The sequence below is a fragment of the Perca flavescens genome, chromosome 14, assembly GCF_004354835.1.
Source record: "Perca flavescens isolate YP-PL-M2 chromosome 14, PFLA_1.0, whole genome shotgun sequence".
Lineage (NCBI taxonomy): Eukaryota > Metazoa > Chordata > Actinopteri > Perciformes > Percidae > Perca > Perca flavescens.
Window position 1 is genome coordinate 1,654,548 of NC_041344.1, and position 16,162 is coordinate 1,670,709.

At 45.2% G+C, this 16,162-nt stretch overlaps 1 protein-coding gene across 3 annotated transcripts in view; it reads left to right on the forward strand.

Moving 5' to 3' along the window:
* LOC114567638 (saxitoxin and tetrodotoxin-binding protein 1) overlaps window positions 1-15,459 on the forward strand; it is a 21,322-nt gene extending 5,863 nt beyond the window's left edge. Inside the window, exons 7-21 of one of the 3 annotated variants that reach the window (XM_028596735.1) lie at window positions 3,438-3,583; window positions 4,104-4,186; window positions 4,540-4,665; window positions 4,759-4,881; window positions 4,980-5,050; window positions 5,583-5,728; window positions 6,227-6,309; window positions 8,868-8,993; window positions 9,078-9,200; window positions 9,299-9,369; window positions 9,865-10,010; window positions 11,510-11,592; window positions 14,847-14,972; window positions 15,110-15,232; window positions 15,333-15,459. In XM_028596735.1, coding sequence (XP_028452536.1) covers window positions 3,438-3,583; window positions 4,104-4,186; window positions 4,540-4,665; window positions 4,759-4,881; window positions 4,980-5,050; window positions 5,583-5,728; window positions 6,227-6,309; window positions 8,868-8,993; window positions 9,078-9,200; window positions 9,299-9,369; window positions 9,865-10,010; window positions 11,510-11,592; window positions 14,847-14,972; window positions 15,110-15,232; window positions 15,333-15,382 — 1,626 coding nt within the window. In that variant the 3' untranslated portion in view covers window positions 15,383-15,459. Of the gene's footprint in view, window positions 1-3,437; window positions 3,584-4,103; window positions 4,187-4,539; window positions 4,666-4,758; window positions 4,882-4,979; window positions 5,051-5,582; window positions 5,729-6,226; window positions 6,310-8,867; window positions 8,994-9,077; window positions 9,201-9,298; window positions 9,370-9,864; window positions 10,011-10,313; window positions 10,375-11,509; window positions 11,593-14,846; window positions 14,973-15,109; window positions 15,233-15,332 lie in introns of those variants that run through there. The other 2 variants (XM_028596736.1, XM_028596737.1) reach the window with 2 other exon arrangements.
* The last annotated feature ends 703 nt before the right edge of the window (window positions 15,460-16,162 follow it).

Here is a 16,162-nt window from a genome sequence, read left to right on the forward strand (position 1 = left end):
GTCCCGACTGCCCTGCCGCCGACTGAACATGTCAGATCGGCCAAAATGAAGGCCAACAGCTCCTCATATGGACGACGGCACGGGACACACCGAACAGACTCGAGTCACCAACCTTGCCAGACTGTCCAACGGCCGATTTTCGGCTAGGTGTGTCCACAGCTTAAGAAGCTGGATATAACCTGTGGCTGCCCACAGTATTATTGTCAATGAAATGGCAGCTACATAGATTCTTACCCCACAGCTACAAAAGAGAGCAACATGCACTCGCTTGATGGGCGCTCCTGGGCGTGCCTATAGCCTACTCCACGTTGCTTGGCAACAGTAAACAGAAATTCTCCAGTGGTACCTTCAAGCACATCTTAAAAGTGACTTCAGAGGTATTGTTTAGTCACAAAAATGATGTTTTTTGGATTTAAAAGTATTTATTTCTCTTTAAAAGTAACAAAATATATGAGATAAAATGCCAAACATATCAGATATGTACATAAACACGATGTCCTGAAGCGTTTTCCGCCATCTTGAATTATTTTCTTTGACTCCAGCCACTGACATACGTCACGCTGCCCTCACGCTACCTTTACTCTGATTGGCAGTCGCTTTGTTGCATCGCTCAGCATTTGTATAAAATAGACTTCTTGTCTATTTTGGCCCCGCCTTGCTCATCGCTTGTCGCTGACAAATGGCCACTCCCATTGAAAATGAATGGTAGCCTGTCGCTTTGCCTCTGTCTCTTGTAGCTAATGTGACTGAGGGGTTAGGGTAGAAGGAGACCGTCCTGAAAGGGTCTGCAGGAACTCAAGGATGGCAGGCACAGAACAATGCACTGGCTCATAATTACGAACTGTACACCACCCGGAAAACAGTATCCACCTGTCCCCGTACTGCAGATGGGTAGACAGTGCTCTGGCATTCGGCACACTGAGCCCCACTCTGAAAGGCAGACATCCGTCGTGACAATCTCTCGTTTAAAGCTAAAAGAGCCCATCCATGGCACCCCTTCCAACAAATACGAATTCTCCCCCCATCGGGACAGAGCCATCAGACACTACAGGAGCGAACACACTCACGGTAGAAATCGAGTGTGCACGTGTATTAGACAAGGTCATTAACATCACCCAGTACAGCGAAAACGCCCAGCCGCAGTGAAACAAATAATTGTGTACAGGAGAGGGAAGCGAGGACACTCCATTCCCCGACACAATACAACATGTCTGTGAATATGTTACAGTGGCAAGCACGCCCACGTTAGTAAGTGAGGTTACACGTTTATCAGATAAGGTCAATAACGTCACCCAGTACAGCGAAAGCGCCCAGCCGCAGTGAAACAAGAGAATACAGGAGAGGGAATTGAACACGCTACCATCACTGACACAATATGTTAACTGTGATTTAGAGCGAGCACACTACCTTCACTGACACAAGGGTCAGTCAACACAAACTAAACAATCTTACCGAGTGTAGAAGTTGCGAGTAGGTCCGGAGCGATGACCAGTCTGAGGCTTCGCCTGAAGCCAAACGGCGAATACATCTGTCCCCTTACCTGAAGAGGGACAGCTCAGCTGTAGCCTTTGGAGGTTGAAAAAAGATGAAACTCCGATTGAAATCGCAAGGCTACAAGCAGTGAGCATTGTAACAATTCCAACTAAAGCTAATGCTAATGCTACCACAGATGGTAGACGACCTGCTTAGCAAAAAGATGACAAAGGAATGAGCTTGGGGTTGACACCGGAACTTAATACCTTGGGTATGGTCACCCCGAGGTCACAGGTGGATTTGTTGATATAAATACTCGTCCTGCGCTGAATATATTCAGTGTTAAGCACTGCCTCTGGCGGTCAGTAGGGATGAAATAGAACGTGACTTGGAATAAATTAGGGAGAATGTTTTCTCAAATAAGCCCCAAATCTTTTAGATCATTGTGATTTCTTATGACAATTTAAATAAAGGATCTTTTCCCTAATGTTTTTAAAGGTCCCATGACATGGTGTTCTTTGGATGCTTTTATATAGGCCTTAGTGGTCCCCTAATACTGTATCTGAAGTCTCTTTTATATAGACCTTAGTGGTCCCCTAATACTGTATCTGAAGTCTCTTTTATATAGACCTTAGTGGTCCCATAATACTGTATCTGAAGTCTCTTTTATATAGACCTTAGTGGTCCCCTAAAACTATATCTGAAGTCTCTTTTATATAGACCTTAGTGGTCCACTAATACTGTATCTTAAGTCTCTTTTATATAGACCTTAGTGGTCCCATAATACTGTATCTGAAGTCTCTTTTATATAGACCTTAGTGGTCCCCTAATACTGTATCTGAAGTCTCTTTTATATAGACCTTAGTGGTCCCGTAATACTGTATCTGAAGTCTCTTTTATATAGACCTTAGTGGTCCCCTAATACTGTATCTGAAGTCTCTTTTATATAGACCTAGTGGTCCCCTAATACTGTATCTGAAGTCTCTTTTATATAGACCTTAGTGGTCCCCTAATACTGTATCTGAAGTCTCTTTTATATAGACCTTAGTGGTCCCCTAATACTGTATCTGAAGTCTCTTTTATATAGACCTTAGTGGTCCCCTAATACTGTATCTGAAGTCTCTTTTATATAGACCTTAGTGGTCCCCTACTACTATATCTGAAGTCTCTTTTATATAGACCTTAGTGGTCCCCTAATACTATCTGAAGTCTCTTTCCCAAAATTCAGCCTTGGTGCAGGATTACAGCCATTAGAGCCAGTCCCACAATGAGCTTTCCTTAGGATGTGCCATTTCTGTATCTATAGCTATTGAGGAGGAGAGAGGGGGGTGCAAGGTGGAGGGCGGGGGTGTGGCCTTGACCCACTGCCACTTTGCTCCTTTGAAAGCCATGATGTCTCTCTCTCATGGGTGGGCTAAATTCTCTGGGTGGGCAAAGCAGAGAAAGGGGAGGTAACCTTGCTCCTCATGACATCATAAGGAGAAGATTCCAGATCGGCCCATCTGAGCTTTCATTTTCTCAAAGGCAGAGCAGGATACCCAGGGCTCGGTTTACACCTATCACCATTTCTAGCCACTGGGGGACCATAGGCTGGCTGGGGGAACTCATATTAATGTTAAAAAACCTCATGAAGTGAAAGTTTCATTCCATGGGAACTTTAACAACGATAGACCTAAATATTTCCTTTGTATACCAATACCAATACCGTGTCTTTCATACCTAGAGAACAATCAAACTATGACAGCTTTTTATTTAGTTTCTGTCGACTTTGAATGAAGTGTCTTTTACAATGATAAAAGTCCTGATTATTCACATGGAGTCTGGTGTGTTTGTTGATAGTGATTTCGGGGCTTTTTCATGTCAAACAAAAAGGATCTTACTCTTTCACAAAAAGGTCTGTTTCTGACAGGATCCTTTCCGTAATGTTGTCCACCCCCTCCCCCCCTCCCTCCATCTCTCCACAGATTTTCGGGGACTGGGTCCTGGTCTGGTCCGTCACTGATCACGACAAAGGCAACGCACTGCTTCCAAAAGTCACCAGCTCCCACGTCGAGTTCAGACTCCGCGATGACAAGAAGACGGTCATGTTCACAGAGAGGAACGCGTACACGTGAGTCAGTGCTTACATAGTCTCGCTTTGCGAGACCCTCCTCCACACCACTGTGGAGGAAGGTCTGGCTAGTCCACACAGCATCCCTGGATGGCAGAAAAACGTGCTCTGGTTTATTGGCAATTCTTTAAACCAATCACAATCGTCTTCGGCGGTGCTAAACGCCAGACGGAGCCACGGTGCCTCTGCTAAGTAGTCTCAGGAAGGAACTTGTTTTGGTGGAACATGTGGACGTTCAAATGTACTTTTAGTCATCCAATAGAAAACTCAGATTGGACAGATAGTCTACCTTGCCGTCTGGATTTACCCTGCAGAGATCTGAGGAGCAGTTAACCATAGTCATAATAAGTTGTGATAATAATAAGGTCGTGGTTATAGACTAGTGTTTACATTACAGAGTTATGGAGTCATAACTCAGACACATTCAGTGTTTGTCCCTGCCTCAAGCATGATTGTCCTGCAATAAGAAGTGCGTTTGTTGTTTGTGTTGTGTTGTCTAACTGGTTTGTGTCATTTTCAGACACCAGTCGTGTGTCACCTACATCATCAACATGACGATGCCCACTGACCCGCAGGACAGCACCATGACCACCTTTCCTGGTTGTGAGTTGCATTAATACACACAGACACAGACACACACAGAGAGATTTTGTCTCCTTTTTCAACTTTTTTGACTCCTTGACAAAACCAATGTTCCTGATGCTAAATATGTCTTTAAGCTGTGTAAATATCTAACGTTAGCACAAGAAAATAGTAATAAGTTAAATATAACATTTCATCCATCCACACCACATTCACTACACTTTCAAATGAGGCCACGCCCCTTTAGGAGACAGCAAGTGTTTCATACTATTGGTGCAGCGTGTAATGTGTGTGTGTGTGTGTGTGTGTGTGTGTGTGTGTGTGTGTGTGTGTGTGTGTGTGTGTGTGTGTGTGTGTGTGTCTGTGTGTGTTAGCCATGGAGAAGGACGGACTTCTTGAATTGTACAATGAGACAGCGTCTGTGACTTTCTTCGAGACCTGCCCCGACTGTCTGTCGATGGTCTTCAAGGACAGCGAAGGACAATTCCTGCTCAACTACAGTAAACACACACGCTCATATTATTATCTTTAGGGGTGCAACTACACAATTTTACTCATGGATTAATGTGTGTGTGTGTGTGTGTGTATTTCAGGGAAGGATGGGCATCACCTTAATGTTCATAAGTTGAAAGCAGACCACAGCGATCACCACAAACTGGCCGCCTGTCTGGGATTCCCCACCGATGCCAAACCGTTCAACTACGACGGAGCTGCAGGTCACTTCCTGTCTGGTTTCTCCTCCCACAGATTGTAGAGATGCAAATTAAAAAAAGAGAGATAGTTGAAATGATGTCATTCTTTTGTCTCCTCACAGATTTCTGTCATAAGAAATCAACTGACTGCCAAGGTCTGGATGTAAAGCTGCAAACAAAAGACATTCCCAGGGTGAGTCTGATTCTGCTCCTACAATTAGGGCTAAGGGCTGGTACACACACGTACACAAACACACACACACACACTTACACACTCACACACACACACACACGTACACACACACACAAACGTGGGGTGGTATGTATCGTCATTTTCTTTTTGAAGCGATTTTTTTAAATCAATTATTTTTGCTAGAATCAATTTCTTTTAGTTCTCTTCAAGTTCACTGTAATGTTTTCTGTTTGGAGAACAGTTGGACCTAGACCTAAATATTTCTTGTGTATATCGATACCAATACCGTGTCTTTGATACCAAGAAAATCGAACAAAGACAGCTTTTTATAGTTTTATTTAGTTTCTGTCGACTTTAAATGAAGTGTGTTTCATGCTGATAAAAGGCGTGATTATTTACAGGGAGTCTGGTGGAGTTTGGTGATATTCAGCCTATTTCATGTTAAACAAAAGGGATCTTACTCTTTATCAAAAAGCTATCTCTGTTGAGATCCTTTCTGTAATGTTGTTCCCCTCCCTCCCTCTCTCTGCAGATTTTCGGGGAATGGGTCCTGGTCTGGTCGGTCACTGATCACGAAAAAGGCAACGCGCTGCTTCCAAAAGTCACCAGCTCCCACGTCGAGTTCACACTCCGTGATGACAAGAAGACGGTCATGTTCACAGAGAGGAACGCGTACACGTGAGTCAGTGCTTACATAGTCTCGCTTTGCCAGACCCTCCTCCACCGCGCTGTGGAGGAATGAGTGGCTAGTCCACACAGCATTCCTGGATGGATGCCATTTCTTTAAACAAATCACAATTATCTTGGGCAGTGCTAAATGCCAGAAGTAGCAACGGTGCCTCTGCAAAATAGACTCGGGAAGGAACTTGTTTTGGTGGAACGTGTTTACGTTCAAAAGTAGTTTTAGTCGTGCAACAGAAAACTCTAAAAAATTGGATAGATAGTCTACCTTGCTGTCTGGATTTACCCTGCAGAGATCTGAGGAGCAGTTAACCATAGTCCTCATAAAGCCACCGGTTAGAATGCTAACACAAAGAGAGAAAAAGGGGATGGACATCCAGCCGAAAGGACGGACATGCAGCGGAATTTCCTGCGGCACTGAGCCTGATGATCCTGCAATAAGAAGTACGTTTGTTGTTTGTGTCGTGTTATCTAACTGGTTTGTGTCATTTTCAGACACCAGGCGTGTGTCACCTACATCATCAACATGACGATGCCCACTGACCCGCAGGACAGCACCATGACCACCTTTCCTGGTTGTGAGTCGCATAAATAAACACACACACACACATATACAATTGCTTGCTTGTGGTTGTCCATCAAATCTGATGATGACCTACACTTCTGTCTTTTAGCGGTGAGTTTTTGGATGGCTGAGTGGTCCTATCCTCAATTCACAGGTTCTATTGCAGATGGGGCATGTGTACATGGTATAGGTGTTACTGTCTTTCATGGGTGTGGGTTCCTCTTGAGCCTTCTTTGTTGTCTCCTGACTGTCCTTTCCTCCTCCAATGCTTGGGTCCCATCTACACATAGCTGCCGCCAGGTGTTGCGGTCAGCAGCCATGTTCTCCAGGTCCCCAGGTTTGATTTTGCACCTCTTAAGTGCTGTTTTCAATTGGTCTTTAAATCATTTCTTCTGGCCTCCAGCAGAGCGCTGGCCTTGGTGTAACTGGCCATATAGCAGATGGTTGTAGGGCATCCTTATGACATGCCCCAACCAACGCAATTGGTGCTGGGTGATTGTGGCCTCAATAATCTTCCAGCCTGTTCTCCTGAGGATCTCAGTGTGAGGCACTCTGTCACGCCAAGTGATTCTCAGGATGCGCTGAAGACAGCAAATGTGGAAGTGTTCCAAGGACTTGATGTGGCGGCTGTAAGTAAACCAGGCTTCACAGCTGTAGAGGAGGGTGGTGATGCAGACCGCTTGGTAGACGTAGATTTTTATGTTGAGATTAAGGTTCTTGTTCTGAAAAGCCAAGTGATGCTTGTTTGATTCTATTCCGGACCTCATTCAGTGTGCCGATGTGCTGCAATAGCAGCAATCGGCGCAATGTCTATTATTGCTCATACTTATTATTCCGCCTGTTTTTTGTCCCGCTACTAGTCACGGAGCGTTGGCAACACGTGCACACAAAATACATCAAAACATGTGTAATGCTCGGGAATTGGTGTACTATGTGTTTTCATAAAGATTTGCCACACGGTTTTCACGAAATCGGCAATAAACGGCGCAAAATTGTACCATAGACTTGAATGGAAAATCTTCGGGAAATCGCTTAACATACATCAAAACAACCCTTCTTTGGGGCCATGCTGTATCGCCATACTTTAATGTAAAAAAAAAATTAAAGTTTAAACCGAAGACAAGACTTTGGCCTGTATTGGGCTGAATGGGCATTTGGGTATCAAGCACGGTTTCTACCAAATGACAGTTTATGTATCGTCCTTCTTTCAGACCGTTTCAGATTTTCCAATGTGTGTGTATGGGGACAGAATGTTGAGAGCTAGAAGGGAGGACAGAGGGGGGAGCTGCAGTAAGATTCTCTGAAATGTTCCCAAACAAATTGTTCTCTCCCCTACAGTTTTCACTCTTCATACATCATAGTTGGTCAAAATGTAGGAAATCTTGTGCCGGTCGCAGACATGTAACTATGGCATCCAACGGACGTAAACTTTTAGCTCCATTCATACCAACTGCCGACAGAAACAAAAAAAAAACAATGGAGCTGCAGTACGATTCTCTGAAGTTTTTTCCAAACAAATTGCTCTCTCCCTGTTTTAGCAGTTCTGCAGGAATATTGTCAGAGCCAGGAGACTTGTTGTACTTGTTGACAACTCAGTTGTCCTCTCCCTGAAGTACAACAAGTCTCCTGGCTCTGACAATATTCCTACAGAACTGCTAAAACAGGGAGAGTACCTCTGCACAAAAACACTACACCATTACATCACCAAGGTTTAGGCTGATGAAAACATTGCAATGGAAAGATGACAGTATTGTCACCATTGAGGTTGTCAATAAGGGGATATTCAGGCAGTTCATCCAGGATCGTATAGTCTGCATCAGAGTCCTGATTTAGTAGGGTGTTAAAATGTTCAGCCCACCTCTCCAGGATGCCATTCTGGTCTTTCAGGAATTTGAGCCCATCTGCTGTTTTCCATGGAGTGATGCAGTGACTTCTTGGACCGTAGATGGATTTGACTGCATTGTAAAAGTTGTGCATATCATTTCTGTCGGCGAATGCCTGAATTTCATTAGCCTTCTCCATCTACCACTTGTTCTGTAAGGTCCGCAGAGTTCTCTGCACTTCCCGACGAGCTTTTTGCCATTGCTGTCAGGCGCTGCTGGATACGTTTTTTTTAGGGTTTCCTGATGTGAGTTCTAGCTCCCCTATTTTCTCAGCCAGAGAGCGACGGAATTCGTTCCTTGTAGTAGTGACTTCCAGGCAGACACAGTCTAAGTGCCTCCTAATGGGTCCACGTTTCCACATGGGGGCGCACACTTTCATAAGGACCTTGGTCATGATCATGTTGTTGATCATATACCCTTAAGAACTGAGTATTGTGCTACTTCTACCCTTGAGAAGTGAGTTTTGTGCTACTTATACCCTTAAGAACTGTGTTTTGTGATACTTATACTCTTAAGAAGTGAGTTTTTTGCTTGTTAAGTGATATTGTGAAGATCTGCTGCGTGTCACTGGTCCATGAGTTTGTGTATATATTGTACTGCATCTGTAATATTTGTGTCCCTGTACTATTTTTCTTCATGTGGACATAAATAAATGGTTAAAATGTCTGTGTGTGTCTGGGTATGTTAGCCATGGAGAAGGACGGACTTCTTGAGGTGTACAACGAGACAGCGACTGTGAATTTCTTCGAGACCTGCCCCGACTGTCTGTCAATGGTCTTCAAGGACAGCGAAGGACGATTCCTGCTCAACTACAGTAAACACAGACGCTCATATTATTATCTTTAGGGCTGCAACTACACATTATTTTACTCATGGATTAATGTGTGTGTGTTTACAGGGAAGGATGGGTATCACCGCAATGTTCATAAATTGAAAGCAGACCACAGCGATCACCACAAACTGGCCGCCTGTCTGGGATTCCCCACCGATGCCAAACCGTTCAACTACGACGGAGATGCAGGTCACTTCCTGTCTGGTTTCTCCTCCCACAGATTGTAGAGATGCAAATTAAAAAAAGAGAGATAATTGAAATGATTTGATCCTTTTGTCTCCTCACAGATTTCTGTCATAAGAAATCAACTGACTGCCAAGGTCTGGATGTAAAGATGCAAACAAAAGACATTCACAAGGTGAGTCTGATTCTGCTCCTACAATTAGGGCTAAGGGCTGGTACACACACACACACCCACACACGTACACACACACACAAACGTGGGGTGGTATGTATCGTCCTTTTCTTTTTGCAGCGATTTTTTAAATCAATTATTTTTGCTGGGATCAATTTCTTTTAGTTCTCTTCAAGTTGCCTGTAATATTTTCTGTTTGGAGAACAGTTAGACCTAGACCTAAATGTTTCTTGTGTATATTGATACTAATACCGTGTCTTTGATACCAAGAAAATCAAACCGAGACAGCCTTTTATAGTTTTATTTAGTTTCTGTTGACTTTAATTAAGTGTGTTTCATGCTGATAAAAGGCCTGATTATTTACATGGAGTCTGGTGGAGTTTGGTGATATTGAGCCTGTTTCATGTCAAACAACAGGGATCTTACTCTTTATCAAAAAAAATATCTCTGTAGAGATCCTTTCTGTAATGTTGTTCCCCTCCCTCCCTCTCTCTGCAGATTTTCGGGGAATGGGTCCTGGTCTGGTCGGTCACTGATCACGAAAAAGGCAAGGCGCTGCTTCCAAAAGTCACCAGCTCCCACGTCGAGTTCACACTCCGTGATGACAAGAAGACGGTCATGTTCACAGAGAGGAACGCGTACACGTGAGTCAGTGCTTACATAAGCTATGTTCACACTGCAAGTCTTCATGGCTAATTTGGATTTTTTGCTCAGATACAATTTTTTTTTGGGCTGTTCACATTACCTTTTAAAATGTGGCCTATATCAGATTTCAGTGTGAACTGTTTGCGGTTTCGAACTAACCCGCATGGGCAAAAGAACAATAACAATGACAGCAGACGCAGCACGCTGTTGTACTAAAGTTAGGGAGGTTATGGAGGAAGTAAGCATTTTTTGCATTTATTTCAACATGTTTGTGTAATGGCAGCCATAACATTAATCAGCAGGGGCTGAGGAGGAGGAGAATGAAGAGAAAGAGAGACAAATTGACTATTTTGGCCATCTCTGTGACCGGATGACCGATTTGCATGTCAGGACCGCTACGGACCTCCACCAGAGTTTCCTCTAGCTTCACCCTGCCCAGGCATAGATCACCATCTTTCGGGTCCTATCATAGGCGCTCACACTCCTCCTCCCCGACGGTGCGGCCGAGATTGGCCGGTGGTGCGCCCGACCCCGAAGGACTGGGATCCCACCTCAGCCAGCGCACGCTGGCCCTCACTTTCATTGCGCCATGGGGCGACCCTCTGACTTGCGCGTGCGTTTGACTCCTTGGTCCGTGTTTCAAGAAGGATCGGATGGGTAGCCGACATCGCCGACGCGGTTGGGGCACACTTAGGACAGTCCGCCCCGGTTGACAGCCGCACCGGGAGCAGGGGGCCCCGCCCTTCCCCGCGGAGAGAGAGGGCACAGCGAGGGTTATTGAGGTAAAAATCGCATCAAATCCGCCTTGGTTGTTCACACTGTGGCCGCATTGAAAAAAATCTGATTTGGGTCTGATTCAGGACCACATATGGAAGTGGCCTGGAACAGATCTGGGCTAGATTTGAGTGTTCACACTACTTCTGAAGAAGTCTGACTTGGTCACACACACATTCTCCCAAAATCAGATTTGGGCCACTTTTGCCTGCAGTCTGAACCATAGTCTCGCTTTGTCAGACCCTCCTCCACAGCACTGTGAAGGAAGGTCTGGCTAGTCCACACAGCATTCCTGGATTGGAGAAAAACGTGGTCTGGTTTATTGCCATTTCTTTAAACAAATCACAATTATCTTGGGGTGGTGCTAAGCGCCGGACAGAGCCACGGTGCCTCTGCTAAATAGCCTCAGGAAGGAACTTGTTTTGGTGGAACATGTGGACGTTCAAAAGTAGTTTTAGTTGTGCAACAGAAAACTCAGATTGAATAGATAGTCTAGCTAGCTGTCTGGATTTACACTGCAAGTATCTGAGGAGCAGTTAGTTAGTCCTCATAAATCCACCGGAGTTTAGAACACCAACACAAAGAGAGAGAAAGTGGATGGACATTTGGCCAAAAGGACGGACATGCGGCGGAATTTCTGGCGGCACCGAGCATGATTATCCTGCAATAAGAAGTACGTTTGTTGTTTGTGTTGTGTTGTCTGACTGGTTTGTGTCATTTTCAGACACCAGGCGTGTGTCACTTACATCATCAACATGACGATGCCCACTGACCCGCAGGACAGCACCATGACCACCTTTCCTGGTTGTGAGTCACATTAATACACGCACACACACACAAATACACACAGAGACACACACACGCATATACACACTTGCTTGCTTGTGGTTGTCCATCGAATCTGATGATGACCTACATTTCTGTCTTTTAATGGTGAGTTTTCTGAGGGCTGTATGATCCTATCCTGGATCCGCAGGTTCTATTGCAGATGGGGCATGGATACATGGTATTGGTGTTACCGGCATTCATGGGTGTGGGTGTGTTCCTCCTGTGCCTTCTTGGTTGTCTCCCGACTGTCCTTTCCTCCTCCAATGCTTGGGTCCCATCCAGACATAGCTGCCGCCAGGGGTTGCGGTCAGCAGCCATGTTCTCCAGGTCCCCAGGTTTGATTTTGCACCTCTTAAGTGCTGTTTTAAATTGGTCGCCGCCAAAGTCTCCCAAAGGCAACTAATGCTTGTTTGATTCTATTCTGGACCTCATTGTCAATGCTATTTCTTCAGAGATAAAGCTCCCCAGGTATTTGAATGATGGAACAACTGGCAGTTTTTTCATCTGCAACGGTGAAGATGGGTGGTGTGGGTGGGATGTTGACACATGATTACCACTGTTTTGGCTGTGTTGATGGTCAACCCCATCCTGCACTGCTGCATCTAGGACAGACTGGAGGTCTTGTGGACTGTGAGATATGAGAGCACAGTCATCTGCATGCTGCAGCTCAAGTATCCTCACTCTGTGAAGTTTGGTGGTGGTTGCCTGCAGCCTCCTGATATTAAAGAGGTTACCATCCAGCCTGTACGGTACTGTCTTCAATCTCCTTGTGGAGCATGGTGGCCCAGTGGTTAGCACTGTGCCACAGCAAGAAGGTTCTGTGTTCGAATCCAAGTCGTTCCGGGGCCTTTCTGTGTGGAGTTTGCATGTTCTCCCCATGTTTGCGTGGGTTTTCTCCGGGTGCTCCGGTTTCCCCCACCATCAAAAACATGTACTAGGTTCTCCAGGCAGTGCCCTTGATCAAAGCACTGGCTCAGATCTGGAGTTGGTCCCCGGGCGCTGTCATTGGCTGCCCACTGCTCCCTTGAGGGATGGGTTAAATGCAGAGAATGAATTTCGCTACATGTACGTGTATGTGACAAATAAAGTACCTTTACCCTTTACCTTTAGTTGTGTGATACATATGAGAAAGCTGTTAAAAAGCACTGGTGCCAGTTCACATCCCTGCCTTACCCCTGTGCGCACAGGGAAAGGGCTACAGTTGACCTCCTATTGTCACCCTAGCAGTCATTCTATTCATTCATTGTTATCAAGTCTTGATGGTTCTTGCTCTTGTAGCCAATTGTTTGGGCAGCTGCTTCATGAAGGGCTGCAGTAATAGAGGTCCACTGCTGTTCTTTGGCATTTCCACCCCTCAGGAATAGTTCTAGCTCCCCTAGTTTCTCAGCCAGGGAGCAACGGAATTCATTCCTTGTAGTAGTGACTTCCAGGCAGACACAGTCTAAGTGCCTCCTGCTGGGTCCACGTTTCCGCATGGGACCTTGGTCATGATCATGCGGTGATCTGTCCAGCATTCTGCACCTCTAATGGCCTGGGTTATGAGAATGTCTCTGATGTCACAATGTCTCACGATGACATAATCGATCAGGTGCCAATGTTTGGGCCTTGGGTGCATCCATAATGGTTTGTATTTGTTCTTTTGCTGGAAGATAGTGTTAGTTATGGTCAGGTTGTGCTCAGAGCAGAGGGTAAGTAACCTCGTGCCATTTGAGTTGGGCTGACCAATTCTGACCAAGTACTCCTTTCCATATCCCACTGTTCTGCCCAACACAAGCGTTGAAGTCCCCAAGCAGGAGGATCTTGTCGTTCTCGGGCATCTGGTGGAAAGCCTCATCCAGTGTCTAGTAAAAGGAGTCTTTAGACTCACTATCAGATGGTAGAGTTGGAGCATACACACTTAGAAGTGTGGCATAGCGGTTCTTCACCAGGGGGATACGGAGGGGCATCAGTCTTTCACTGATGCCCACAGGTGTTTCAGTGAGTCTTGGCAGTAGTGTGTTCTTAATGGCCAGTCCCACACCATGCCAATATTGTCCACTTGGGGAATAGCCTTTCCAGTAGAAGGTGTAGCCCATGCCCTACTCTGTTAGAGACCCCTCATCAAGGAGCCTGGTTTCAATCAGGGCAGCAATGTCGATATCATAGCGGCTCAGGTCAGCTGCAACCAGGGCTGTCCTTCTATGGGGTCTTTCAGACATGCCACAGGAGTCCAGGAGGGTTCTTATGTTCCATGTGGCCAGTTTAAGGTTGTAGAATTAGTTTCTTCTGTTTCAGAAGTGGAATGACTGGTATCCTGTCCAGGTGTGAGTTGAGTGGGCATTTTTTAGGCCACCTTTTCTAGGCCCTTCCTCAACTTGAGGTGAGCAGTGTGGTCCCTGAATTCATTTGCACAAGGGTCTGCCGAACAGCTGCCACTCAGCCCCAGCTGTTAACGACCAATACCCTGTGCCGCTGACATGCAGGGCTCTGACTAAGAGCTCTCAGTCTATTCAAACTTGCCCCCATTGTCAGACACCCCATCACCGCCAGATTTTAACCAGATGTAGATCCAGGTAATATTCACATTGGTCAAAGGTGGGATACCTGTGCAAAGATCTTTTTTTGAAGTGCTATAGGGCATTCACTCTCCCCAGAAGCACTATCTTCACCATGATAAGGTAGGTCTGGTGGCATGGGCGGACCCAGGACAACCAGCTCCCCATCCTGGCTGCAGGAGGCCGCTGCCTTTTGCGCACCACCGTGTGGTGGGCCTGCATACCACATCTCTGGAGCCTATAATTGCTCCGAGATCCCCTGCAATTTAGTTTGGGACTACAAAGTACCCAGTTACCATGTGTGGCCGCGAGGAGGCACTGCAAAAGTCTTGGTGGTGGAGAGGCTATGTACTGACAGAGGAATCTTTCGCACTCGGCTCCTATTTTCACCCCCTATGAGGGGGCTAGCCAGCGGCAGTAGCTTAAAAGCAGAAAGTTGCATGTAGCAGGCACTAACTACAAGCACCTCCACACTACTGCACTAAATGCTTCACACACACCCTGTGTAAACACACACACACATAAAGACACACAGACACATACACGCAGAGACACACATACACACACTGACAAAACTAATGTTCCTGATGCTAAATATGTCTTTAAGCTGTGTAAATATCTAACGTTAGCACAAGAAAATAGCAATGCTTGTAATGTGACAGTGTGTGTGTGTGTGTGTGTGTGTGTGTGTGTGTGTAGCCGTGGAGAAGGACGGACTTCTTGAGGTGTACAATGAGGTAGCGACTGTGACTTTCTTCGAGACCTGCCCCGACTGTCTGTCAATGGTCTTCAAGGACAGCGAGGGACGATTCCTGCTCAACTATAGTAAACACACATGCTCATATTATTATCTTTAGGGCTGCAACTAAACTTTATTTTACTCATGCATTAATGTGTGTGTGTGTGTGTGTGTGTGTGTGTGTGTGTGTGTGTGTGTGTGTGTGTGTGTGTGTGTGTTTCAGGGAGGGAGGGGCATCACCAGGATGTTCATAAGTTGAAAGCAGACCACACCGATCACCACAAACTGGCAGCTTGTCTGGGATTCCCCGGCAACGCCAACCCGTTCAACTACGACGGAGCTGCAGGTCAGTTCCTGTCTGGGTTCTCCTCCCACAGATTGTAGAGATGCTAATTAAAAAAAGAGATTGATTGATGAGTTGATTTGATCCTTTTGTCTCCTCACAGATTTCTGTCATAAGAAATCATCCCCGGAGGTGAAGCCAGAAGCGTCCTGAGTGAAGACGTTGGAGCAAAACAATCATATTTCAGATATGTCCTCCACCAATACAATAAAAGCAAATACTAAAACCTGGATGTGTGTTATGCACATTATTGTGTGTTGCTCTGGTCTCAAATACTTTCAAATGTTCTCTTTAAATATGCAAATGACGCACTATTTGTGTTATTATAAGTGCTCATATCATGCTCATTTTCAGGTGCATAATTGTATTTAGAAGTTGTACCAGAATAGGTTTACATGGTTTAATTTAAATATATATATATATATATGTGATGATGGGGGGGTATGGTGAAGGGTATGTGATGATGTCGGGATATGGTGAAGGGTATGTGATGATGTGGGGGTATGGTGAAGGGTATGTGATGATGTGGGGGTATATGGTGAAGGGTATGTGATGATGTGGGGGGGTATAATGAAGGGTATGTGATGATGTGGGGGTATATGGTGAAGGGTATGTGATGATGTGGGGGGCCAAGGGAACTTTATCAGGATGCATAGTATCCTGGATCCATGAAATAACTGGCCTTTCAAAATAAAAGTCTGCCTGCCTCTATGGGAATTTAACATAGGGGTGTACTGACTTATGTCCCCTGTATTTTAAGGAAGAACATTTATTTATTTACGATACATTATTCATTCAAAAACAAAATTGGTGTCCTTAAAGGCTGGATTTTTCCTCATTTTTTTAATTAAGGCATTAAGATCAATTTCCAAAAGATGATTTTTTTATTCCTCTTTTTAGTCAACTTTAGCATGGGTGCCCTAATTTTTTCAC